This window comes from Scyliorhinus canicula, chromosome 14 (assembly GCF_902713615.1).
Source record: "Scyliorhinus canicula chromosome 14, sScyCan1.1, whole genome shotgun sequence".
Taxonomy (NCBI): Eukaryota; Metazoa; Chordata; class Chondrichthyes; order Carcharhiniformes; family Scyliorhinidae; genus Scyliorhinus; species Scyliorhinus canicula.
Window position 1 is genome coordinate 101586912 of NC_052159.1, and position 26424 is coordinate 101613335.

The 26424-nt window shown below is 45.8% G+C and overlaps 1 protein-coding gene across 4 annotated transcripts in view; it reads right to left on the bottom strand.

The window, feature by feature from the left end:
* Positions 1-26424, bottom strand: part of tpp2 (tripeptidyl peptidase 2) — a 189453-nt gene that overhangs the window by 90094 nt on the left and 72935 nt on the right. For all 4 annotated transcript variants that reach the window (XM_038818140.1, XM_038818141.1, XM_038818143.1 and 1 more), the window contains exons 11-13: positions 23085-23233; positions 19583-19698; positions 13466-13637 (exon numbers count right to left, since the gene is read on the bottom strand). In XM_038818140.1, the coding sequence (XP_038674068.1) occupies positions 13466-13637; positions 19583-19698; positions 23085-23233 (437 nt within the window). The remainder of the gene's footprint in view (positions 1-13465; positions 13638-19582; positions 19699-23084; positions 23234-26424) is intronic.

The window sequence follows — 26424 nt, forward strand, 5'->3', positions numbered from 1 at the left end:
ACGTTAGTGTAAGGAAGTCAGGAATAGAAACAGGATCAGTTGAAGCTCCTGCAATTAATAAAGCAAGATAATCAGTGGATAATACATGATATCATAATTTACCATTCCCATGAGAAACGAAAAGCACTTTCTACATTAAAAAAAAACCCAGTGAGGGATAAAGATCTTTTGGTCGCTGATGGACTGAGTTGTGTGCTGTTTCTAAGGGACATGAGGAAGCTTTTACGGTGCTGCTACCCCAAGGTAGTCAGATGCCTTGGAGGTAGTGGGACACACGGACATAGCTATTGTGTTACCTTCCTGAGCGGCGACAGCTATGGTTCACGGTGATTGGACTTGAGGAAAGCACAACACAAAGGATCTATCGACACTGGTCTGCAAGATGGATGCATTTACCATTGATTTCCGTGTACAGTTTACAAATCATGACATGTACATATGAATGACAAGGATGAGGGATAGTTGCTAGTCAGTACAACTAGAAGAGGGATATAAACCCGACAGCAGGATTCAGCTCAGAGTTAGCTCTCATAGCTTGGTCATGGGGCTTTACCTGATGCATGGATTGATAATACTTGTTTTGATAATTGTATACTGTATAATCATTGGATGCCTTAATGTGTGTTGTAAGATGGCTATGGTTCGAATGATGCCGATAGGCTTGGCCCATCATTACTCACCAAGATGACATCCCGTTACTGGTGACCATCACACGAGAAGGAAGCTGGACGGAGAGCCAGAGGCTGTAAAAATGTGATGAGGTGTTTATGTATGGAATACCGGCTCAGTGAAGTTCTGATAACGGGCCCCATTTTATTGGACAGATTAACGAGGAGTTCTACTCCCGGTTGAGCATACGCCAGCAGTTCCACTGTGCATACTGGTCACAGATGGCCGGCTTGACTGAGAGACACAATCAGACCCTCAAAACCAACTTGGCCAAATTACGAGTGGACATGGTTTAAGTTGCTCCCCGTTGCCCTCTTCCAGCTGTGGGTTACACATGCGGGATCGGCCTGGCTCTCTCCTGCCGAGATCTTTTATGACAGGCCCATTAGAACACCCTGGAACCTGCCTGTTCCAAGACTGGTCCAGTTTCACCATATGACTGAAGAAAGGACTATGTTTAGCCCTCATTAAAGCCCTCAAAGAACTCCATAGCCAGGTTCGAGCGGCTCACCCGTCACCGTCCCCATTACATAGCTCGCTTGAAAAATGAAACATCAGTGCAGCCTGGTAGTTATGTCATGGTTAAGAACTGGGCTCGGAAAGGGTTGGAGCCACAGTGACAGGAGCCCTTCCAAGTTCTCCTTACCGCCCCCGCTGCAGTTAAAGTGGAGGGGCGGAGTGCTGGGTCTACCTCCACCACTGAAAAATGGTCGGTCACCAACCTGCCTCCTTTCCCCAGCGCAATTTTAGAGGTGTGGAGCAGGACGGATTGGATACGGGCCACCTGTGCTTTCTTCGGCTTTGCCTCACTTGGAACACCATCTATACCTGTAATCCTGACCAAACTACAAGGACCTTTCACTTATGCAGAGGTGACGTTCTCCGATGCCCTCATATACGAGGGCATAGTATGGACTCATGGAAGGTTATCAAGTTAAAGGACAATGAAGGGCTCATGAAACAATTATATCGGTCTCGGCGTTGGGAAGGGAACATTGCATGGACATTGCCTTGTTTTGGAGTAAATGTACATTTGATTTTGGATGTGATAAGACTGGTGCCATAAAGGTAAAATCAGACTGTGTGGAGGGGGTAGGAAAAGGTTGTAGGGGGAGAGGAGGAATAGCAAGAGGACGGAACGAGTAAGAAGGGAGGCACGACGAGAATGCAGGTTATCAGGAGGTATACTTACTTCACTTAGGACCCAGAACGAAGGGAACCTGGGCAGCATGAATCTCTTCAACCAAATCTACCACCGCGTATATGGCCAGGGACCGGTTGTCTGCTACCTGAACCCTGCATCGGTTTCTAGGTTATTTTCCGTCTCACCGCTTTGGGGAACTCCCCAAAACGGTGGTTCACTGTCAGAGTTCCGAGCCACCGCCCGAGCAAGTTACTCTTCCTTACGATCCGGGTTCGGCCCCACCAGCTATTTGCCTTCCCCTTCCTTGGTATGACTCCCATTCACAGTATGATAAGCTTCAACGGTGGAGGGCGTATATACCGAACCACTTCACTCCCTATAGAGATTCCCGGTCGTACGAGAATTATTACAGCAGTGAGGGGTACGGCTGTTTGCTGGTAGAGATAGAAATGAATATAACATGTCTGTTCTCCACTTGTACTGATCGGAAGTGTCGCATAACCCTGACATCAGGTCAATGTGTCTGTTACAACGCCACTTGTGTCCCACTGAAGGCAGGCCTTCAGCTTTGTGGCTGGGCGAATGTCTCTCATATCACTGTGGGAACTAGGGCTTTCTGCATTGCTAGGAAGGCCGAATGGGTATTCCAAAGCTGGATAAACTGGTCTACTGGGGGAGTCCTGCTCAACCGATATGCTGATTGTGATGCTAGCCTGTATACGGATCAAGGATACTACTTCTTTAATGGCACAGCGACCAATGTTTTGTCACCTCCATTTCCCCGCCAAATCGCTATCGGGACTCTAGTCCCTACCACAGTCCCCTGCCCCTCTGTGTGCGGGCAGTCTCAGCAGAATTCTGCGAATGGGGAATCCTGAGCACAGCTAGGGATTGGACCAATAGGTTATCATGAAATGATAAAAGGAGGGAATGAGGAAATGAACAGAAAGGCATAATGGGTAGTTAGGCCAAGTTAGGAGTAAGATTTTACTGCAGTAGAATAAGGAGTTAGGTTAGTGGACTTTTAAACATCAACTGGGAATCAAGGCAGGAAGAGGGGGTTGGGCAGTCACTAAGACCATTTCTTTGTTGCCAAGGATACTGGGAAAAGGGGCCTCAGGCCAGGTTAAGGAATGTGGGGAAAGCCTATGGGAGCTTTGCATTTGTACCGTTACCTTATTTGGTCGTATGTATGTGAAACTTGATGCAACTTGAATGTATATGAAATGAGATGTTTTTCCTTTGTCCGGCACTCTGGCTGTTGAAAAGGCAGGAGACTGGTGGTGTTCTGCTCTCGCAATAGAGTGAGTCACCCAGCTAGCTGGTTAAAATAAACAATAATTGATACCTGCAAATCTGTCTCAAATTTTATTGAGCGCAGACTGGCAGCAAAATAATCAGGATTGTCAAAGGAGACAAAATGTAACTATCAAATAAGAAAGAGTAGAGGCTAGAGTTTAATTGTTTTCCAGTTTGCGTATTTATTTCCCCATTTTTAAAAAGAAAGATGTGATTAATAACGTTATTCAAGTTAAGCATCGTGGCTTCTGTATCAATTGATTGCCTGTGGGATTTTCTCTTTCAGGACTACAATAATCATAATATTAATCTTTATTGTCACAAGTAGACTTACATTAACACTGCAATGAAGTTACTGTGAAAAGCCCCTAGTTGCCACACTCCGGTGCCTGTTCAGGTACACAGAGGGAGAATTCAGAATGTCCAAATTACCTAACAGCACGTCTTTCGGGACTTGTAGGAGGAAACCGGAGCACCTGGAGGAAACTCACACAGACACAGGGAGAACCTGCAGACTCCACACAGATAGTGACCCAAGCCGGGAATTGAACCTGGGACCCAGGATCTATGAAGCAACAGTGCTAACCACTGTGCTACTGTGTCATCCACCTCTGCGAAAAAGAAATGTGCACAAACTAAAACACCACAGTGTTGAACTAAAGCCTTCCTTTCTCTATGCATTTGCAATATAATATATCATTCTGGACTTCATAACTCTCTTTAGTCAATAAATACTTAGTAATTATGAATCCATGCAGATGTCTCGCATTCTTGGATATATGGCTAATATCTGTGGGATACATCAGATTGTCTATCGTTAGCACAATTTATACAAATTGAACGTCAACAACAGCTTCAACATTTGGCTGTTTTTAATTAAAGAAAGATGTTTCCCATGTTCCTCATATTCTTTATCTAGTTAAAAAAAAACAGAATTTGAAGCCTCAGCTTTATCCTGCCCACAAGCTATTTTAGTCACCAATCTTGAAATATTAATGCTCATCTTAATTTCATCGGGGGTAGTGGTATTGTCACCGGACTAATCCAGAGACCCAGGGTAATGGAGGCAAATCTCAATCCACCATGGCAGATGGTGCAATTTAAATTAAATTAATATAAATTTGGAATTAAAAGTCCAATGGTGGCCAGGAAACCATTTGTTGATTGTTGTAAAACACATGTTCATTAGAGAAGGTACTCTGCCACCTGACCTCCAGTTCCACATACAGTGGTGACTCCAAATGTCCTCTAAACTGGCCTAGAAAGCTGCTCAGTTGCATCAAACCACTAGAAAGTCGATAAGGAATGAAATTGGACAGACCACCCGGCATTATGGGCAGCAGGGTAGCATGGTGGTTAGCATAAATGCTTCACAGCTCCAGGGTCCCAGGTTCGATTCCCGGTTGGGTCACTGTCTGTGTGGAGTCTGCACGTCCTCCCCCTGTGTGCGTGGGTTTCCTCCGGGTGCTCCGGTTTCCTCCCACAGTCCAAAGATGTGCGGGTTAGGTGGATTGGCCGTGATAAATTGCCCGTAGTGTCCTAATAAAAGTAAGGTTAAGGGGGGGGGTTGTTGGGTTACGGGTATAGGGTGGATACGTGGGTTTGAGTAGGGTGATCATGGCTCGGCACAACATTGAGGGCCGAAGGGCCTGTTCTGTGCTGTACTGTTCTATCTATTAATCTAGGCACCTTAAACGTCAGTCAAATTTAGCCCATGTGACTCTGCAAAGTCTACCTTGTGGAGATTATGGGGGCTTATGCAAAAATTGTGAGAGTTGTCTCAGACAAGTCAAACAACAGTCTGATGTAGTCATACTCACATAATCATACCATACAGATAGACCTAGACACAAACATCACCATTGGATTGGATTTGTTTATTGTCACGTGTACCGACGTACAGTGAAAAGTATTTTTCTGCGAACAGCTCAAACAGATCATTTAGTACATGAAAAGAAAAGAAAATACATAATAGGACAACACAAGGTACACAATGTAAATACATAGACACCGGCATTGGGTGAAGCGTACAGGAGTGTAGTATTAATCAGGTCAGTCCATAAGACCTCCATAAGACAGGACTTAGTGTCCGCAAGGACTGTGTGTATGGTGGTCATTCGTACCGAGGGTCGTTTAGGAGTCTGGTAACAGCGTGGAAGAAGCTGTTTTTGAGTCTGTTCGTGCGTGTTCTCAGACTATTGTATCACGTGCTCGATGGAAGAAGTTGGAAGAGTGAATAAGCCAGGGGAGGGGTCTTTGATTATGCTGCCTGCTTTTCTCAGGCAGCGGGAGGTGTAAATAGAGTCAATGGATGGGAGGTAGGTTTGTGTGGACTGGGTTGTGTTCACGACTCTTTGAAGTTTCTTGCGGTCTTGGGTCGAGCAGTTGCCATATCAAGCTGTGATGTCGCCAGATAGGATGCTTTCTATGGTGCACCTGTAAAAGTTGGTGAGAGTCAGTGTGGACATGCCCAATGTCCTGAGCAAGCATAGGCACTGTGGTGCTTTCTTGGTGGTAGAGTTGACGTGCGTGGACCAGGACAGGTTTTTGGTGATGTGCACACCTAGGAATTTGAAGCGGTCAACCATCTCCACCTCGGCCCCTGGGTGTGTCCTGTCCCACCAGCAGGACAGACCCAGTAGAGGTGACAGCACTGTGGTATACAGCAACACATACCCCAGCTGATGAATAATTACTACTCCATGTTGAACACCACTTGGAGGAAACACCAATGGTAGTAAGGGAACAAAATGCACTCTGGATTGGGCACTTCAATGTCCCAAGACTAAGTGACCCAACAACTTAGAATGTGTCTGTGGCAGATTGCGAGGGAATCAACAATATACCTGACCGCATCCTCACCAACCTGCCTGCCGCAGATTAATCCATCCACGACAGTGGCGGTACAAATGACCACCATACACACAGTCCTTGCGGACACTAAGTCCTGTCTTCACAATGAGGCTCTCTCCATCATGTTGTATGGCACTACCACCATGCTGAACGGGACAGATTTCGAACAAATATTGCCACTCAAGATTGGGCACCAAGAGGCGCTGTAGGCCATCAGCAACAGCAGAACTGTACTCAACTGCAATCTGTAACCTCATGGCTTGGCCTATTACCCACTCTACCATTACCACTAATCCTGGAGAATCAACCCTGGTTCAATGCAGAGTGCAGGAGGGCTTGCCAGGAGCAGCACCAGGCATACCGAGGTGTCAGCCTGGTGAAGCTACAACACAGGACTACTTGCGTGCCAAACAGCATTAGCAGCAAGTGATGGACAGAGCTAAATGATCCCACAACCAATGGATCACATCTAAGATCTACAGTACTGCATATCCAGTTGTGAATGAACAATTAAACAACTCACTGGAAAGGGCGGTATGGTGGCACGATGGTTAGCACTGATGCTTCACGGCATTGAGGACCTGGGTTCGATCCTGGCCACTGTCACTGTGGAGTTTGCACATTCTTCCCCCAATCCGAGTGGGTCTCACCCCCACAAACCCGAAGATGTGCAGGGTAGGTAGATTGGCCATGCAAAATTGGTGCTTGATTGGAAAAAAAGAATTGCATACTCTAAATTTATATTTAAAAACACAATTCGCTGGAGGAGGATGAGACTCCACAAATATCCCCATCCGTAATGATGGGAGTCCAGCACATCAGTGCAAAGGATAAGGCTGCTGCATTTGCAACAAACTTCAGCCAGACGTGTTTAGTGGATGATACATCTCAGCCTCCTCCAGGGGCTCCAGTATCACAGATGTCAATCTTCAGCCAATTCGATTCACTCCAGGTGATGTCAAGAAATGGCTGAATGCACTGGATGCTGCCAAGGCTGTGGGCCGTGATGTATTCTGGCAATAGTATCGAAGACGTGTGCTCCTCAACCAGTTGCTCCACTAGCCAAGCTGTTCCAGTACAGCTACAACACCGGCATTTACCCGACAAATTGGAATATTCTCCAGGTACGTCATGCACACAAAAAGTAGGACAAATCAGACTCGGCCAATTACCGCTCCATTGCCATCCCATCATCCTACTCCCGATCTTTGGTAAAGTGATGGAAGGAGTCATCAACAGTGCTATCAAGTGGCACTTACTCAGCAATAACCTTCTCACTGACACTAAGTGGTCTCTGAGAGCTTTCCACCTAGTCCCACCCCCTTGCCTTATCCCCAGATAGCAAACTAATTCCTTTTCGAATCCACGATCGAACCTGCCTCTGCCACCCTCTCAGAAGTTCATTCCCAGACTCCATCCATGCTCGCGGTGATAGAATTCTTCAGTTCAACATTGTAAAAGGAAGGTGATTGTGACTGTCGGAGGTCAGTCATTTCAGTTCTAGGGCATTACTGCAAGACATCCTCAGGGTAGTGCCAGAGGCCCAATCATCAGTTACTTCATCATTGACCTCCAGTCATAAGGTCAGAGGTGGGGATGTTCACTGGTGATTGCACAATGTCAGTAGCATTCATGACTCCTCATGATACTGAAGCATTCCATGTCCAAATGTAGCAAGATCTGGCCAATATCCAGGCTTGGGCTGACAAGTGGAAATAACATTTGTGCCAGATAAGTGCCAGGCAATAACCACCGCCAACAAGAGATGATCTAACCGTCTCCCCTTGACATTCAATGGCATTATCGTCACTAGGGGATGACAGCTGGCCAGAAACTGAACTGGATTAGCCATAAAAATACTGTGGCCAGAACAGCAGGCTTGGAATCCTGCGGCGAGTAATTCACCTCCCAACTCCTCAAGCTGGTCTACCACCTACAAGGCACAAGTCAGGAGTGTGATGGCATACTCTTCGCTTTCCTGGATGAATGCAGCTCCAACATCACTCAAGAAGCACGGTGCCATTAGGTCAAAGCAAGCCTCTTGACTGGCATTCCAACCACAAATATTTACTCCACCCACCACTGATCCACATTGGCAGCAATGAGTACCACTTGCATGATGCACCGCAGGCACCTTAGGCAGCACCTGAAAATGAAAATCGCTTATTGTCACGAGTAGGCTTCAATGAAGTTACTGTGAAAAGCCCCTAGTCGCCACATTCCGGCGCCTGTCCGGGGAGGCTTGTACGGGAAATCCAAATCCACGACCTCTATCGCCCAGAAAGACAAGTGTAGAAGATATTTGGAAATGCCACAACCTGCAAGTTCCCCTCCAAACACCATCCTGACTTGAAAATACATTGCCGTTCCTTTGTTGCTTGGTCAACATCCTCTAACTCCCTTCCTAATAGCACTGTGGGTGTACCTACAACACATGGACTGCTGTGATCCAAGGCAGTTCACCATCACCGTCTCAAGGGAAATTAAGGACGGGCAATAACAATCTTGTGCTACAATTTATGTAGCATAAGATGTACTTGGGTAATCCTAAAGTCTATAGAATCTAATTAGTTACTTTAAACACAGTGACTATTGTTATGATGGCAAATTTATTTATGTGCACATTGGAAGTAGTTCCTTAGCTCGTGTCTTTCCTATTTTAAACAGTTTTCATTCAAATCTCTGCTGCTAAATGCCAGTGCTAATACCTTGTAGATTTCTCCAATCTTTCTGGTTGACATAAAATGTATCCAATAGCTCTTTGACACGTCAGGCTACAGGCTGTTGTCACTAAACAAAGATTTACATAGAACATTACTGAATTTTAATGGAAACCATTGGAAGATTAATTGGAATAAATAGGTACGTTTAGTACACGGAAATAATCTATTCTGGCGTTTTTCAATTTCGGAATGTAGCTTTATGGCTTTTAAGGCATCCAAAGATGGATCAGAGCTCTGCGAGTGTGTGGGGTTCAGGAGGTGCGGTCAGTCAGAGTTTGAGAGGCCGAGGTGGAAAGGGAATTTGTGGGTGTCTTGTGTTGGGCCCAGAGAGGAGGGACCCAGAACGAGCTTCTGCACTGAAACCTGCCTGCTGGCTGCTTGCCCATGGGCCTCTCCTGTTATTGGCATAGTCCTGGCGACTGCAGGATGAGGCCAGTTCAATTGGCCCACTGGCAGGAGGCCTGCCAGTCGCCACCCCCGCTGATGGTAAAATTGCGGTAGAGGAAAGGTTGGGCAGGTAAGCAGTGAGTAGCCTGTTCACTAGGTTTAAAGGAGCCACCCACCTTCAAACCTGACGCCGTGGGAGTGTTAAATTCAGAGAGTTGTGAGGCTGCGGAATGCAATACTGGAGTTAATGAATGAAGTGGAGACCACAGCAACAAGAATCGGTAAAAAAAAGGTGGGAAGAAAAGGGATAAAGAATAAGAAAAAAATACTGCGGAAGCTCGAAATCTGAAATAAAAACGAAATGCAGGAAAAGCTCAGCAGGTTTGGCAGCATCCGTGGAAGGAGAAACAGAAGTCCATATGGCTCAAGTCCATATGGCTCTTCTTCCAAGGATATTTTGTTGGTATACGGTATTAGGTTACTGCTTTTTTGGTGGATAAACATCAACACAGCTGGGTTCTATGTTGTAATTTCTAATTAAAAGCCATTGCTCATAAAAATAGTAAAAGGTTGATGTTAAGCACGAGAGAAAAATAAATACATATGCACTGCAATCAGTTCGAGCAGTAACAGTAGAACAGATTAATATCCGACATGCTTAGTGAAGAAAACAGCAGAGAATTTATCAAAATCTAATTTAAAAATATAATGACTGGCAGCAATCTAAGAGTCTGTTATAAGCTTTGTGGACAATTATACAAATATTAATACAAATTTACTGTGAGAGCTGCTGTCATTTAAATCATAGAATTTACAGTGCAGAAGAAGGCCATTCAGCCCATAGGGTCTGCACCAGCCCCTGGAAAGAGCACCCCATCAAAGGCCCACAGCTCCACCCTATCCCCATAACCCATTAACCCCACCCAACTTTTTTAGATACTAAGGGGCAATTTATCATGGCCAATCCACCTAACCTGCACATCTTTGGATTGTGGAAGGAAACCGGAGCACCCGGAGGAAACCCACGAAGACACGGGGAGAGCGTGCAGACAGTTACCCAAGCTGGGAATCAAATCTGGGACCCTGGAGCTGTGAAGCAACAGTGTTAACTACTGTGCTACCGTGCCGCCAAGACCAGGGAGTCTGTCTGCCCTCTCAGATGGATGCAAGGTATTCAATGGCCCGATTCAGGGATAGGGTGGGGAGAGGGCCTAGGTAGGGTGCGCTTTCAAACGATTATTGCAGACTCGAAGGGCTGAATTGTCTCCTTCTGCGCTGTAGGAATTCTATGGTTCTAAGAGTGACTACACGTCAAAAGTACCATACTTCATTGACTGTAAAGTGCTTTGCAGTATCCAGAAATTATGAAAAACACCATGGTAATGAGCTCCATATTTTAAATTTGTCTAGAATCCCTTTAATTTAAAGTGAAACTATCTAGAATTATGCTCAGGCAGATTTAATTGGAATTCCTGACCATGAGGTCATTAGGCCTCTGAGCAATTAATCTGACCCTCGGGTTCCCACAAGGTTCAGAAAAGAGGCAAATCCATGAACTGGACTATGATTTAATGTTGCTGGGAGTTGATAGAAAGGACGAATTGCACCTAACTGAATTTTGAATTTCAGCCTGGGTTGTGGTGTGCAGAACCTCCAGACACAAAATTCTTGTTGAGCGAAAAGCAGATGATACTGCAAGTAACCTAGGAAGGCTTCTCAAGCAGTCCATTTCTACTCAGAAGAAACAGGTTGGGCTTGAGAGTTAGTGAATGGTGAAGCTGTGAATGGGGGATGCATCAGGAAGGAAGTCTTTTTTTATAAATTTAGAGTAGCCAATTTGTTTTTTCCAATTAAGGGGCAATTTAGCGTGATCAATCCACCTACCCTGCACATCTCTGGATTGTGGGAGCGAAACTCACGCAAACACGGAGAGAATGTGCAAACTCCACACGGACAGTGATCCAGGGCCGGGATCGAACCTGGGACCTTGGCGCCGTGAGGCAGCAATGCTAACCACTGAGCCACCGTGCTGTCCTAGGGAGGAAGTCTTGGGCAGCTAAGACCAAAGAGAAGAGAAGACCAAAAAGATAGATTCTGTGAACGGAGCAGTGAACTTCTGGAAGGGCATCTCTTTTAAAGGCCCGTAGAAATCAGTTACGGTAAAACTATGGTCTGACAGGATTATAAACCTATTAAAGGAACTGAATCTCCAGCTGAGAAACAGAGTTGTGGATATGATCGCTGAAATATATGCCGCAACTACTGAGGAGAGTGGGGGCAGGAAGAGCATAGAGAATACTTATCTTTGTTGTACTAACTATTTAAAGTGAAATTTATTGTTTCTATTGAAATGACATCTGTATCTTAATGCAGGGTGTTTCAAAGTGCTGGTCGCGACCCACGGGTGGATTGTGGATGGGTGTCAGAAGAGCTGCGCAGTTGAGGGTCCCGGCAGTGTTCCCGAAAGATCCCGGTGATATTACTGAAGATTAAGGCTCTACAATTTTCAGCACACCTAGCAGAGCTGTTTAAACAGCTAAAACATTGTTAACTACCCGGAACTGTGAACTGCGATGCATACATACCAGAGAGAAAGTAAACCCTGTTTGTTAGTGGCTTGAGCCAGTTGTGCAGTCTTGTTACAAAGATCTGTGATTTGTATCACTTCGGGTTCTGTTTCTACTCACATCGCTGAGTAATACTGCAGTCTCTTTGGTTTCAGAAGCATAGGATTAAGATTATTTTTGTGATACTGATACATGGCTAGATACTTGGGGGCAACGGATTCATTTCCCTTTTACTTTACTGAAGGGCACTTCTGGTGCCAGCGAACAAAAAAAATCTTAATTTTAAATCCACAGCCTTACCATAAATAAACTATTGTGAATCTGAACAACGCTGAACATCATAAAGTGGGTGGTAGAATGACTGATAGTTATTATGGGGCAGGAAGATTTTGAAGCACTCCATGGTTGGTATTATCAAAAGGGAGCATCCTAACTTCCGTCTCTCTATGTCTACGTCACTACTTCTCAATATCTCTGTGTCAATCTCCCTACATACCATTGTAACTCTAATTCCACTCTGATATACCAGAGGCTGAAGTAATTGAGAAAGATATGATGTTGGTGGAAGAAAAACAAAACTGGAGGACAGAGACACACAGAAAATTGAAAGTTATTGGGGAACTGGGAAAAAAAAGAGGGGCAAATAAGGAGGATGGGGGGTTGATGCAGCCGGGCCAGGATTCCTTCTTCCTGTCTCACCCAGCCTAAGGGAGGATGCAAAGCCCTTGGTGTGAGACCGTGAGGACAAAGATGGCTCACCTGTCACATTGAAGGTAAGTGAGCGTGGCATGGCTCCCGAAGGTCGGCCAGTTTGCAAAAGTGAGTCACGGAAAATAAAGTTTGAAAAACACTGGGCGGGATACTCCGACCCCCTGCTGGGTCGGAGAATCCCAGGGGCTGCGCCCGAATTGCGCCACGCCGCTCCGACACCAGTACGCGATTCTCTGCAGAGCGAAGAATCGGCGCCATTGGCGCTGGCGTGGTAGGTGCAGCGCCGGTTGGGGGCCCTCGATTCTCCGGCCTGAATGCGGCGAGCAGACGGAGCAAAAAAAACCCGAGTCCCGCCGGCGCTGTTCTACCATGCTGTGAGCCGGCGGGACCTCGGCATTGAAGAGTCCGGGGGCAGCCTGTGAGAGGGGGTGGGGGATCTGCCACCAGGGGGGCCTCCGTTGTGGCCTGGCCTGCGATCAGGGCCCACCGATCGGCGGGCCGGCCTCTCGGGCTGGGGCCTCCTTTCTTCCGCGCCGGCTCCTGTAGCCCTAAGCCATTTGCCGTCGGGGCCGGCGCGGAGAAGAAAGCCACTGCGCATGTGTGCGCTGGCGCCGGTGCCACTGCGCATGTGCAAGTTGCCATGGCGTATGCGCGAACCCCACGGCGCCCAGTTGACGCCGGGGTCAGCAGTTGGAGCGGCGTGGGCCGCTCCAGCGCCGTGCTGGCCCCCTGTGGCCCAGAGAATAGGGCGCCGGAAGGCCTGTTGACGCCGGAGTAAAACACTCCTGTTTTTACGCCGGTGTCAACACTTAGCCGCCCGATGGGAGAATCCCGCCCAATGACTTAATGCAGGCTTAACTTTACATTGATTTTGTGTTTGACTGTTACAGTGAAAGTATAAAAAAGTGAAATCTTGTCCTTTGCATCAGAATTACTTGTGTATTCCTTTCTTATAAGGTTATTGGTCTGTTTGGGGATCACAACACTATATTAATGCAAGCTTTTCTTTTCACAAAATTGATGCTGTTGCAAATGTAATTGTAATTCATTAGTTTCATGCCCAACAAGTGCAAAGTCTTTATCAATAATAATACCTGATCAGAGAATCTTACCTGCATTTTCTGGAAACCATGGTTCTATGCCAACTCCATGATCTGAAGGTGAAGTTAGATGGGCAGGATCCCGGAGGTAGATCCCACGTTGGTTGCCAACAGCAATGCCGAATCCCAAATTACTGCTACTTATAGATGAATTTTGTATGAGGTAGTCATAAGCCTTATCAACCTAACAAGAAAATAAGTTTCATATACTGTTCAGATATTTTATAAAAGTAGTATTAAGTCTAATAATATTACCAAGGACACTGATTTAAAAGCAGCTCGGACAATTCTAGGATTTGTAAGAACCGGGGATGTGGTCTGGGTCCTGGCAGTACAGGGATAAGGGCTGACTAATGTATGAACCTGTAACCACAATTCAGTTTTGCTCTCTCCAGTTCAGTCAAGGGCAGCACGGTGGAATAGTGGTTAGCAGTGCTGCCTCACAGCCCCAAGGACATGGATTTAATACCAACCTTGGGTGGCTGTGTGGAGTTTGCACATTCTCGGCGTGTATGTGTGGGTTTCCTCCAGGTGCTCTGGTTTTCACCCATAGTCCAAAGATGTGCAGGTTAGGTGGGTTGGCCATGCTAAATTGCCCTTAAGTGTCCAAAGGTTTGGTGGGGATATGATGTTACAGAGATAGGGCAGGAGACTGGGCCTACACAGGGTGCTCTTTCAGAGAGTCTGTGCAGACTCGATGGGCCGAATGGCCTCCTTCTGCAATTTAGGGATTCTACAATTCTTTAAAGCAGTGCAGACTTGTCAGATCTTGTCTTTAAAGTAGTATCACAACATCTGTCTTCCTCAAAAAACATCTCTGTAAAGCAAGCATTCCTATGTACCATTGATGGTTACAGTGGGTTGAGAGCTGAGATTATTTTTCTTTGTTGTTTAAGTGGGAATAATGATAACAATTAAGGGTATTGTATTCACTGTATTGAGTAGCATTGTTTAAGGGGTCATTGTAAGTTATTTTCTAGTGTGATGTTACAGATTTTAATACTGTGTTCCTAATAAAGTTTGTTTTAATATACCATATCCCGGCTTGGGTCTTTGGCTGTGTGGAGTCTGCATGTTCTCCCAGTGTATGCGTGGGTTTCCTCCGGGTGCTCCGGTTTCCTCCCACAGTGCAAAGATGTGCAGGTTAGGTGGATTGGCCATGCTAAATTGCCCTTAGTGTCCAAAAGTGCCCTTAGTGTAGGGTGGGGTTACAGGGATGGGATGGAGGTGTGGGCTTGGGTAGGGTGCCCTTTCCAAGAACCGGTGCAGACTCAATGGGCCGAATGGCCTCCTTCTGCATTGTAACTTCTATGATACCCCTATTTATTCATGTAATCACTCCCGCAGTGAAGTATCCTATCCTCACAGTTTTACAAAAGTAAAATAAAATACTGGGTTTCTGTCTAGTATCCTAGCCACTGTTGGGATCTGGTCTGGGATTATAACGTACCCAAGGTCGGAATCAAATCCAGATCCCTGACATTGTGATGCAGCAGTGCTAACCACTGAAATTAAACAGATGAAAGGAACAGCATGGGTATGAGAGAGATGGCACGGAAAAAGGGATTAAAATGAGATGGAGATTTAATGTACTATGGTAACCGGGCATGGCCTAGTTTTAGGCCCGATTAAATTGGATATTTTACATTAACGAATTGGGCACTTTATATCAAACTGCAGTCAAACCTCAGGCAGGCTTATGGGAATTTGGACTTGACCAAATGTCAAATACACAACACACAGACAAACTGCCAGAACGTGTCTGGGCCTGTCCTGTCACTCACCCATCAGAAGATCATCGATTCGATTGTTATGCATCAAATTTGTTTTGCGTAGTCCAGATCAAGCCAGACTCTTGGAAACTCAGAGTTCCCGCCATTACCTTATATGGCAACAAGATATGTGCAAACTACACCTGTGGGGTGGGCCCCCCGGTGTCCTGTCAAGTGGTCATCACCGAATTCATTGGCTATTGGGATCCATTCCCGAGGCATCATTGGTATAAAGCCAGAGAAGCTTCGAGAAAGACGTGAATGGAGGGGAATAAAGGTAGAGATCCAAGACCCCAGAGGAAGAAAGAGTCGGCAGGTGACCGTGACCATCCAGAAGACCGACGAGCAAACAAAGCTGCCAACAAGACTCACCTTCGTGACGACGGACCAGAGGGACTCGGGAATTGGACATTTGGTTTGATCAAGCCACCTTTACGTATGGTATAACTGAATCTTGGGCGATGTAAATACTTAAGAAAGAATTGTAAAGTCAACAGGGAAATGTGCAGAATGTCATCCCAATTGAATGCAAGAAAGTCAAGTGAATATGTAACTCAACTCCATGTTCTGTAATGTTTATTAGAGATTTTATGAATAAAGTATATTTTTTGTAAAAAAAATCTCTAGAGTGAGGCCATGTTCTTTGGTAACTGGGCCGACCGGTCCCTTGTCCCTTCATCGTCAAGGTGCTGGGGATATGGTTCGGAGCAGCTGGGGCACATACCAAAAACTGGGAGGAGCGCATCGCCAAGCTAAGACAGAAACTGGGCTAGTGGGAGCAACGCTCCCTCTCCATTGCGGCCAAAACCCTGTTCATCAGGTGTGAGGTACTCTCGGTGTTGCTGTACGTGGCGCAGGTCTGGCCCATTACCCGACCCTACGCCGCGGCAGTCATCCGAGCCATCTTTAAGTTCATCTGGAAACCAAAGATGGACTGTGTCCGAAGGGACACCATGTACAAATCTTTGGATAAGGGAGGGAGAAACGTACCCAACGTCTCCCTCATCCTGATGGCCACCTTTGTGTGCAGCTGCATCAAGCTGTGTGTGGATCCCCAGAATGCAAACACCAAGTGTCACTACATACTGAGGTTCTACCTGTCCCCGGTGTTACGAAGGATGGGCCTGGCCTCATTGCCGTGGAACGCTCCAAGTAGTTGGACCGTACCATATCACCTGTCCCTCGTGGAAATTGTTTTTCAGAAAAATACTTTTGACCACAAGGCAATGAAGCAGTGGTCAGCACGCAATGTCCTCGAGACCCTTAGAGAAAAGGAGACTGTGGAGGATGTTGGATGGTTCCCTGAGCAGACTGTCAGAGTCATCTGGCAGAACGCTTCATCACCAGAACTGTCAAACAAGCACCAAGACCTAGCTTGGCTGGTGGTAAGAAGGGCCCTCCCTGTCAGATTCTTCATGTACACCCGAAGGCTCAGCGCAGTCGCACACTGCCCTTGGAGTGGCTGCGGGGGAGGTGAGACGGTCACCCACCTCTTTGTGGAATGTGCCTTTGCAAAGAAGGTCTGGGGAGAGATGCAGTGGTATTTGTCAAGGTTCATCCCGAGCAGCTCTGTGACACAGGACTCTGTGCTCTACGGACTGTTTCCAGGGACACACACCGAGAGATACATCAACTGCTGCTGGAAGGTCATCAACTCGGTGAAAGACGCTCTTTGGTCTGCCCGAAACTTGCTGATCTTCCAGTGCAAAGAACTGTCCTCGTTGCAGACTGGCACATTCCAAGGTCCAGGACTACATGCTGAGGGATGCACTCAAGCTTGGGGCAGCTGCCGCCAAGGCGCAATGGGGAAAAGGCCACTGTGTAAGATCTCCCAGCAAACGTACACCGAGGGGCTGGTAACCGTGTAAAACCCCTTGGTCTGGGTCATTAACACTCCAATGTACAAAAGCATTGAAAGAAACATGACGATGTGAATACTTAATAAATAATTTTAAAGTGAGCAGGGAAATGTGTGGAATGTCATCCCAATTGAACGCAAGAAAGTCAAGTCAATATGTAACTTTGATGGAAATGTACAGTCATAACAATTCAAAATGTTCTGTAATGTTTATTAGAGATTTTTATGAATAAAGTATATTTTTGGGAAAAAAAATCTCTTGTATTTTATTAGCCTTTTGGCTCAGATCTGGTATGTCTCTCTTGTGGGGACCATGAATTGGATTCAATTTGAATTGGTTTTTGCAGCAGGCAAGGAGCTGGATTAGGGGTTTGCCCCTGACCACACTCTGAGCCCTGGCTTTGTAACTCATAAAAAGTATTTTTTTTAAAAACTCTTCTATTTTATGTTGGTTAATTTAAGGGTTAAATATTGTGTTTGTTCAACAAAGTTGGCTTTATTTCATACTTGTGTTGTCGTTTGTTCTCCTCATCATTTAAGACATCTGGGTAAAACCTTTGAGTGAACAGATTGGTCGAAGTATCTGAATTGGGCAGATACAACAGTACAATTGCAATAAAGATATTAATTTCACTGCAAATATTTTGCGAGTCTCTCTGTTAGTTATTTCATATTTCAGTCAGAGGGGAAAACTATTTATTTATTTCACAAAAATGATGTTAATTTTGTGCTACTTAAAAGGTTAGTTTAGCAATCAACAGTCCACTGACAAATACTTGAAAATGTGCTTCACTATTAAAATAGTTTGACAGTATTTTGTTATCACTGAAATTTACATAGTATTACACTTGGAAATGGTAGTGAAGTAGCGGTATCAGAGTATTAAAATGGTATTTGAAAACTGCGTAAAGTATTGTTCATTGCCACTTAGTTTAAGTCTACCTTATTCATCTGGATTGTTTTCTTTCATTTTAGTAATATTCAAAATAAAAGCTGATGTTTTGTTGATTCCCTCTGAATGTAGCCAAGTTTTTGGCCTTTTCTTTCGGTTTTGACAGACAGAAAATAAATTCTTGAATTTATATAGTGCCTTCCGTGACATAGGCACTTTACAGCCACTGGAGTACATTTGAAGTGTAGTCACTGTTGTAGTGTACGAAACCCGGCAAATAATGTGTGGGAAACAACAATGTTATAATGACCTGGTAATTGGCTTTTGTTAAAAATAAAAATTATATATTGACCAAAGAATAGAAGATTTTGTTTGTATGTAAAACATCTAAATTATAATTTTCCAGCCAAAGAAAAGAAAGATGTATGCAAAACTACCTGTTGACAGAACGTTCGCACAGATTCCTGATGTAGTTCTCCTTCTACTAAAAATAAATGCATTTGGCCGCATGTTTGCTGAAGCTTGCAGCGTCAACGGGGAATGAACAGGCAAAGCTGCGTATAGTCCCATTTTGAACAAGAGGAGCTCCGCTCGCCAGAAGTCCTCAGTGTAGCGAGAGTTCGGGACGCCATTTTTAAATGGCATCCCAATCTCCGAGGCCCCCAACATCCACCCCCAGCCCAACACACAATGGGAGGGTCCCCAGCCCCCGTGCACTCCCCTCAACATCCGCACAGGGCACTCCCGGCCCAATTGGACCCTTGCCAAAAAAAAAATGCCAGCTTGGCATCTTGGTAGTGCCCACCTGGCACCTTTGCAGTGCCCCTGCCAGCCTGGCAATGCCACCAGGGCACCTTGGCACTGCCAGGCTATCACCAGCAGTGCCAGGGTACCACCCTACCCAAAAGGCAAGCACCTGGGGGCCTCTGATCCCATGGGAGACCCCCACGAGTATTGTTCCATCTGGTCCCTGTTTCTGGAGAGCAGTACTGAATGGCACTCGCCCAATGTCTCTGAGGTGAAGACAGTAAGAAGTCTTCCAACACCAGGTTAAAGTCCAACAGGTTTGTTTCAAACACTAGCTTTTGGAGCACTGCTCCTTCCTCAGGTGAAACAAACCTGTTGGACTTTAATCTGGTGTTATAAGACTTCTTACTGTGCTCACTCCAGTCCAACGCCGGCATCTCCACATCTGAGGTGAAAGGGATAGATCCTACACCTCGGGTACCTCGGGAATCTGCACATTAAAGTGAGACTAGCTGTCTCACTTTAATATGTAGATTTGCTAAAATGTGATCAATGGGCGGGATGTATATTGCAACATCTTGCGTGATTGTGTTAGATCTTACAAGCCGTTGCGAGCCAGGTGGATGGGGAAGCGGTATCTCCCCGGGCCCTTTGGCCACGCTGCACCGTGGCAAGTTGCTTTTCGGATGCAGTTGTGGCAGTTAAATTGCGCCCATTATGTTGCGTCTAACAGTACACCATTTAGCCTGCAGAGCTCAAATTAATTAACATACTTTTGACAGTCGTGTTAATTTTACTTTCTTCAAACTACCATGCAGTACGCCTAGTTAAAAAAAACCTATGCAATATTAAAAACATACCTGAATTACACCATGTCCTTGTGCAAATACTTCAATATCGTCAACCTTCAGGGCAGTGTTTTCAAGTGCTCGCCGAATGAAATGAACTGTGTACTGAACACCGTTGACCTTAAGACCTGTAAATTATAAAACATGTTACTCTCCAGAATGCCTGATGGTGAAGGATAAATCAACACACCATATTTACACACTTTTATAAGTATTTATTCACAAATATACACATCACAATATGTACCTCCTCAAATTAAAGACAAGTGATTCCCTACTTAATGCTCAAAACTTGCATCAAGTTACACTTAAATAATTTACAATGACCTAAAATAAGTAAAATATATAGAGCGTGATTTAATGGAAATGGAACAGAGTCCCCTATTTGCGCCGACAATTACCTCGCCATTAAGCGGGAGTCTGTTGCATTTCTGGGCTCGGGGCGACATGTCCTGCCGAGGTCGCACTTGGTCCTTTTTCCTGAAGTAGCTCCGCCATTTTTAAATGGCACTCTGATCTCTAGCCCCCACCAAGGCCTCTGGACCTCCTCCAACTCCCCAATTCACCAACAAAGGGGTCATCGAGCTCCCCTCACCTAGTAAAAGCAGGGCACCCCTCGGGCCCGATCCCCAGCATTGGCATGCTCCTGACAGCCTGGCTGTGCAACCTGGCAGTGCAAGAGAGGCAACCGGGTAGCACTGCCGGTGTGCATGGATGGCACTGCCAGGGTGCCAGGCTCGCAATGTCCCAGTGGCAACAGGGGTGCCAGGGTACCACACTGTCCAGAGCCCAACACCATGGGTTCGCGATCGTCTGGGATCGCCAACATGGCACCCTGGCTGTGACAACCTGGCAGTGCTAACCTGGTACCCGGGAACAGATGCCACTGCCAGGGTGCCAGGCTAGCAGTGCCAAGGTGCCAGAGGGAGTCCCAGGGTACTCCCCTGTCTTATCGCTGACCACCCATGAGCCTCTAATGGCCTGAGAGACCTCCCCCACCCCGAGTTGCCATCATGCCTGGTCCACATTTGTAGACATCAGTGTCAATCGCAGGCACGACAGTTGATTCCCGGGCTCCGGGTGAAAGCAGCGTCCAGGTGCTCAGCTCATTTAATTATCATTATCTAGATCACACCCAGTGAGGGCGACGGAGCCAGTCAAGTGACTTACGATCGCCCCGGCGAAGAGGTTCTCCTGGTAATCTCCCTTTGCGCCCAGCGCAACATGGTGGCTGAATCGTGCCGCGAAAAATTGAGGGAAGTAATTTCAGACGTAGTTATAGAAAGATGACATTAGTACACATGGAAGCAGGCCCCCTGTCAGCATGTAGATAAGGTGGAGAAAGGGTTGAGAATGGATCCTTGATGGACTCTGGATGCAATGGGGGAGAGGTGTGAAGTAAGGCCAAAAAACTGAGATGCCGGTGTTATATTCAAACTGGCAGCTGTGGAAGTATGCAAGACCAATTCCACAGAGTGAATAAAGAGGAATTGAAGAAGGATAACAAGGCTGGCTCAAACCCTGTAAAGAGTTGAAGAGGACGAGGAGGGACAATACATTAAAGTTACAGTCAATGAGAATGTTGGCCATGACTTTACTTGGGCCAATTTCCTACCGGGGAATGACAGAAACACGACTGGAGATGTTTGAATAAAGAGTAACGATACAAATGGAAAACAAATAATAACATGATGAAGGATCTTAATGACAAAAGGGAGGTTGGAGAAAGAGTAGCAGGTGCTGAAGGTGGAATGGTTGTGAGTGATGATCTTGTATCTGACTTGGCAGTGCCGGATATTGAAATGAAATGAAATGAAAATCGCTCATTGTCACAAGTAGGCTTCAAATGAAGTTACTGTGAAAAGCCCCTAGTCGCCACATCCCGGCGCCTGTTCGGGGAGGCTGGTACGGGAGCCATATTGATGATCAATGAAAATAAGAGTATTCCATTCTTCGCGCTAACATACTATAACCTCATACAATTTAATAAGAAAATTATTTCACACTTAATAATGATATCCAAAATATTTCTAAGTTTAATTTTGGCGTGTTTGGTGGGGTGTTTCTTGCTGGCTTTTTAGGTGAGATCCACATCATTATTCAACCACATTTAGTCATTTTTTGGGGGCTTTCTCCCCGGTCAAGCCCACGCTTAGAAATGTTTTCAATACTGGGGAGCTGAGCTCGCCAGTGAGGCGAGCAGCCATTTTGAAAGGTGCCCTGATCTCTAAGTGAGGTTGAGGGTTTCCCACATCCCCCACCCATGGGCAATGTCACCCCCACACACATAGGCATTACCCCACACCACTCCAAATGAGGATGCCCTGCTATGGGATTGTTGAGGAACCCCCTTTTCGGGCCTCCCCATTCCCCATTCACCCCTCCCAGGACCCTTACCCTTAACCCCATAACCTTTATGAGACCCCTTCATATCTGCCCTTCCCCTCCCCCATATCTACAGTTCACCCTCTGATGTTAGTTTCTCTGCTGTTTGACCTTTCACATCTTTTGTTCTCTCTGGGGATTGCCATTAGCACTCTTTCCTCTTGGTCTCTGTGGCCATTAGCACACGGTTTCCTTGGGTTTCTGTGGCTATGACATCTTTCATTCTCACTCCACAGTATAAATATTTCCCACTTTCTCTGTCTGTTAGCTTTCACAAAAGAGTCATCAGACTCGAAACGTTAGCTCTTTTCTCTCCCTACAGATGCTGCCAGACCTGCTGAGATTTTCCAGCATTTTCTCTTTCGTTAGAAATAATAAGAGTTGTGGCACTAGCATTTACTTTTCTGTTTTGGAATAGCTGAAGCCGATGAACTAAAAGGTTTTTTAGAATTAGCAGCAAATGTACCATCAACAAGACATATCACCAAGCCTCCTTTGAAGGCATCTTCCAAACAGAAACTCTTTGCCTTCCAGAAAGATAAAGGTGGCAGATGCATAGGAACATCGCCTGCAAATTCCCCTTCTAGTCACATATCATCCTGACTTGAAACTATATACTTGTTCCTGCACTGTCCTGGAACTCCCTTCCAAACAGCACTGTCCCTGCGGTTTAAAAAGATGGCTCACCATCACCTTCTCATGTGCAATTAGCGATGGGCAACAAAAGCTCACATCAGAGGGAGGGCAAATGTCCAACATTTTGGCGAGATCTGAAGGATACTTTTTCCATATTTAAATGAGCATCTCTATTGCTACGACCAATGCACCACTTCAGGACATCAAAGGACTAAAATACATTAATGTACAGATCAGGCTACTTTATTAAACCAGCAACTACTTGAACCAAAAACAGACAATGCTGGGAATATTCAGTAGGTTATGATATCATCTGTGGAAAGAAACAGGGTTAATGTGTTAAGTCTGTGACCGCTCATCAGAACTACTTGAAGCATGTCTACAAACATTCTATAGAATTCCATGTCTACCTCTTTCCAATGAGTATAATGATATGAGTAAAACATTCTGTTTTAACACAGTATTCAATTGTTTGTTCAGGATTATTCGTTACCTGAGAGAAGCAAAGCAATTCCTCCACAAGCATTTGGAGAAGACATTGAGGTTCCATTCATCAACTGTGTTCCACGTAGTGTCCAGTTTGGGACAGAAGCTATGGCACCACCTGGTGCACTGATACTCACTCCAAGAGCTCCATCCGCACTAAAAATACATGAAATAAATCTTGTAAACAACACTTGTAAGACCAAAATCAGGTGGAGAAAACGCGTCTGTAATACAACAAAAGTAATTTCACATTTTTTTAAAGAACCTCCATTGATATAGCATTATATCGGCAGTCCTCATGCAGCCCACATCTACCACTCTCTCCACCAGGGCGGCAGTAGTGTACACCATCATAAAATACACCGCAGCAACTCAGCAAGGCTTCTGCAACAGCACCTACTAAACCTTGACATTTACTAACCACAACAGCAGACACATCGAAACTACGTGCAAGTTCCCTCCAACTCACATGCCTGCATAACTTGGAAATATATCATCATTCCTTTATCATCACTGGACCAAATCATGGAACTCTCTGCCTAACAGAATGTCTGCACCACAAGTACTGCAGTGATTCAAGAATGCAGTTTTTCCAGGACAAATACAGATTGGCAATAAATGCTGGCCTTGCTAATGATGCCCATAAACCATGAACACATAAGAAAATTGCACGGAACTGTCCCAGCCTTGAATCCTAACTCTTCATTTACTGTAACAATTTCGATTGCCAAATTAGTAGCAGCAGAAAATAACAATAATAATAATAATCGCTTATTGTCATAAGTAGGCTTGAATGAAGTTACTGTGAAAAGCCCCTAGTCGCCACATTCCGGCACATGATTTATCAGAAAATTTAATCAACAAGGAGAATTGAATAAATTTAAGCAGTGCTTATACAGAAGGCTCTCAAGGTTCCGTGTCATGTATGGATAAAAAATCTTTTTCCAACTTTTATCTTGAATATTCGACGTATACCAGTCTCACGATATCAGGGTGATTTTATTTTATCCAAGAGAAGTTGTTGCCTGAAATAAATATTACTATTCTGTTACTTTCTGTGATCCAGCTCGCCCAGAAGAAACTAATGACCGTTTTGAAATCCCAAAGTTGCAGTTAAACTTTGAATCAATATGCACCACTGCAATCTAGTATTATGGGATCCTCTGGAAGAGGTTGAGTTGTTACTGGGTGGAGTATAACTCCACTATGGCATTAAGCACTTTGGACCAACTCCACATATTTTAAATGAATTTAAATTCTGCCTACATTCTATAAATGAACAAATTATAACTTAGCTCCCCCTGTGAATTTACTTGATGTATTTTAATTTCATCAAGTAAACATATCAGAAGTGCTGACTGGAACAAATAGTATAATCTTTGACAGTTTAGTGCATTCTTAACAACCTGGTTTAAGGAATGATTTAAACATCTGCAATTGCAAAAAAAAATTAGGTTACACTTTAAAATGTCAGGTAAAGCAAAGAACTTTTCTAAACCTGTGGTCTTCGAGAAACTAACTTGTGAGAGCATGTCACTTACATCCAATGTTCAAAATTGGAATAAACAATATCGACCAATCGCTGGAAGCTACTCAAAGGCAATAAATTTGGCCCATTCATTTGGGGAGAAGCTTTTTCATGTCCAACATATCGAGGTCAGATTTGCAGAAGAACTAGAATCCTACCACATGATGCAGTGCAACAACACTGCTATTTTACCAACCATGTGACGATATATAGATAAACGGTAACACTAACGAGTTGTACCAACATGAACAAAATCAACTAAATTCATCCCTTGAGAAGACATTTCTTCCCAGAGGAAAGTAACTATGAATACTATGAAAAATACCTTCCTTTGCCTGAACACAAATGGTTTTCAAATATAAATAGGCACAACTGTCTTTTCTAAGAACATGTACCGTGCAATTACATTATTCAAAACTAAGTCAGAATGATCGTGTCAGCACCCTGCAGAGGTTCTGACACAGGGGTCGAGAATCTCCCCTACCCGGCGAGGCGGGGGGTCCCGGCATAGTGGAGTGGCGCCAACCACTCCAGCGTCGGGTCTCTGCACCTTTAGGGGCTAGGCTCGCGCCGGAGTGGTTTCCGCTACGCCAACTGGCACCAAAACCAGCGCCAACGGCCTTTGACGCCCGCTGGCCGGCATCGGGGCTGGCCAAAAGGCTTTAGCTGGTCCACATGTGCGTTGGTGCGTCAGCGACCGCTGACGTCACCACAGGCGCATGCGCGGTAGGGGAGGGTCTCTTCCGCCTCCGCCATGGTGGAGGCCGTGGCGGCGGCGGAAGAAAAAGAGTGCCCCCACGGCACTGGCCCGCCCGCTGATCGTGGGCCCCGATCACGGGCCAGGCCACCATGCCCCCCCAGGACCCCGGGGGCCAGCTCGCGCTGCCAATCCCGCCGGCACCAGGGGTGGTTTAAAGCACGTCGGCGGGATTGGCCTGTCAGCGGAGGGACTTCGGCCCATCACGGGCAGGAGAATCGCCACGGGGAGCACGCTAATCGGCGGGGTGTGATTCCCGCTCCCGCCAATTCCCGGGTGGTGGAGAATTCCGGCCACGGCGGGGGCGGGATTTATGCTGGCCCCGGGCGATTCCCCAACCCTGCGGGGGGTGGGAGAATTCCGCCCATGGACCTGCGTGGGAATTATCCAGGAAGTTTAAACTTACACTGGGCAATCCTCCTGGTCTCCAGAACCTTTTGTGAAGGTCTCTGACTCAGATCGAAAGTTGGAGATTTCAGACAGTTCCGCAGTTCTTCCATTAATAGTTGACCAGGAAATGTTAGACAGATTAAAACTTGGTTTAATGTCTGAGTAACTCGAAACTGACCACCAGTCACCCCTCCAAATCAACCAACACTTGATCCAATACCGACTACCCACTCCCCCTGAACACATTTCCTAACTTCCCCTTTGACATGACCACTCTCGTGACCACCTGACCAACGTACCCTCCTGACCAGACCTGCCTACTCCTTCCAACCACCCAACTATCTTTACAACTAGACCTGTCTAACCCCCAGCCCCCCGATTTACCCCAGGCCCTACCGGAATACATCCTGACCAGCTACTGCTCCCGAACAGATCCGGCTGTCCTTCCCGAGTACCCAAACCTGACCACACAGACCTTCCCAGTAACTCACTTACGTACGCACTCTTTCATTCATCCATTTACTAACATTCAAACTAGATCTTAACACTTACCACACAGCAGCCAGTGCCGTGAAAAGAGTGTGTGTCCCTTCTTTCCCCAACTCTACTCTGCTTCAACGGAATTCCCCGAGAGATGCAGCATTGCGCATTTCTGTGAAAGCCATGATCAGA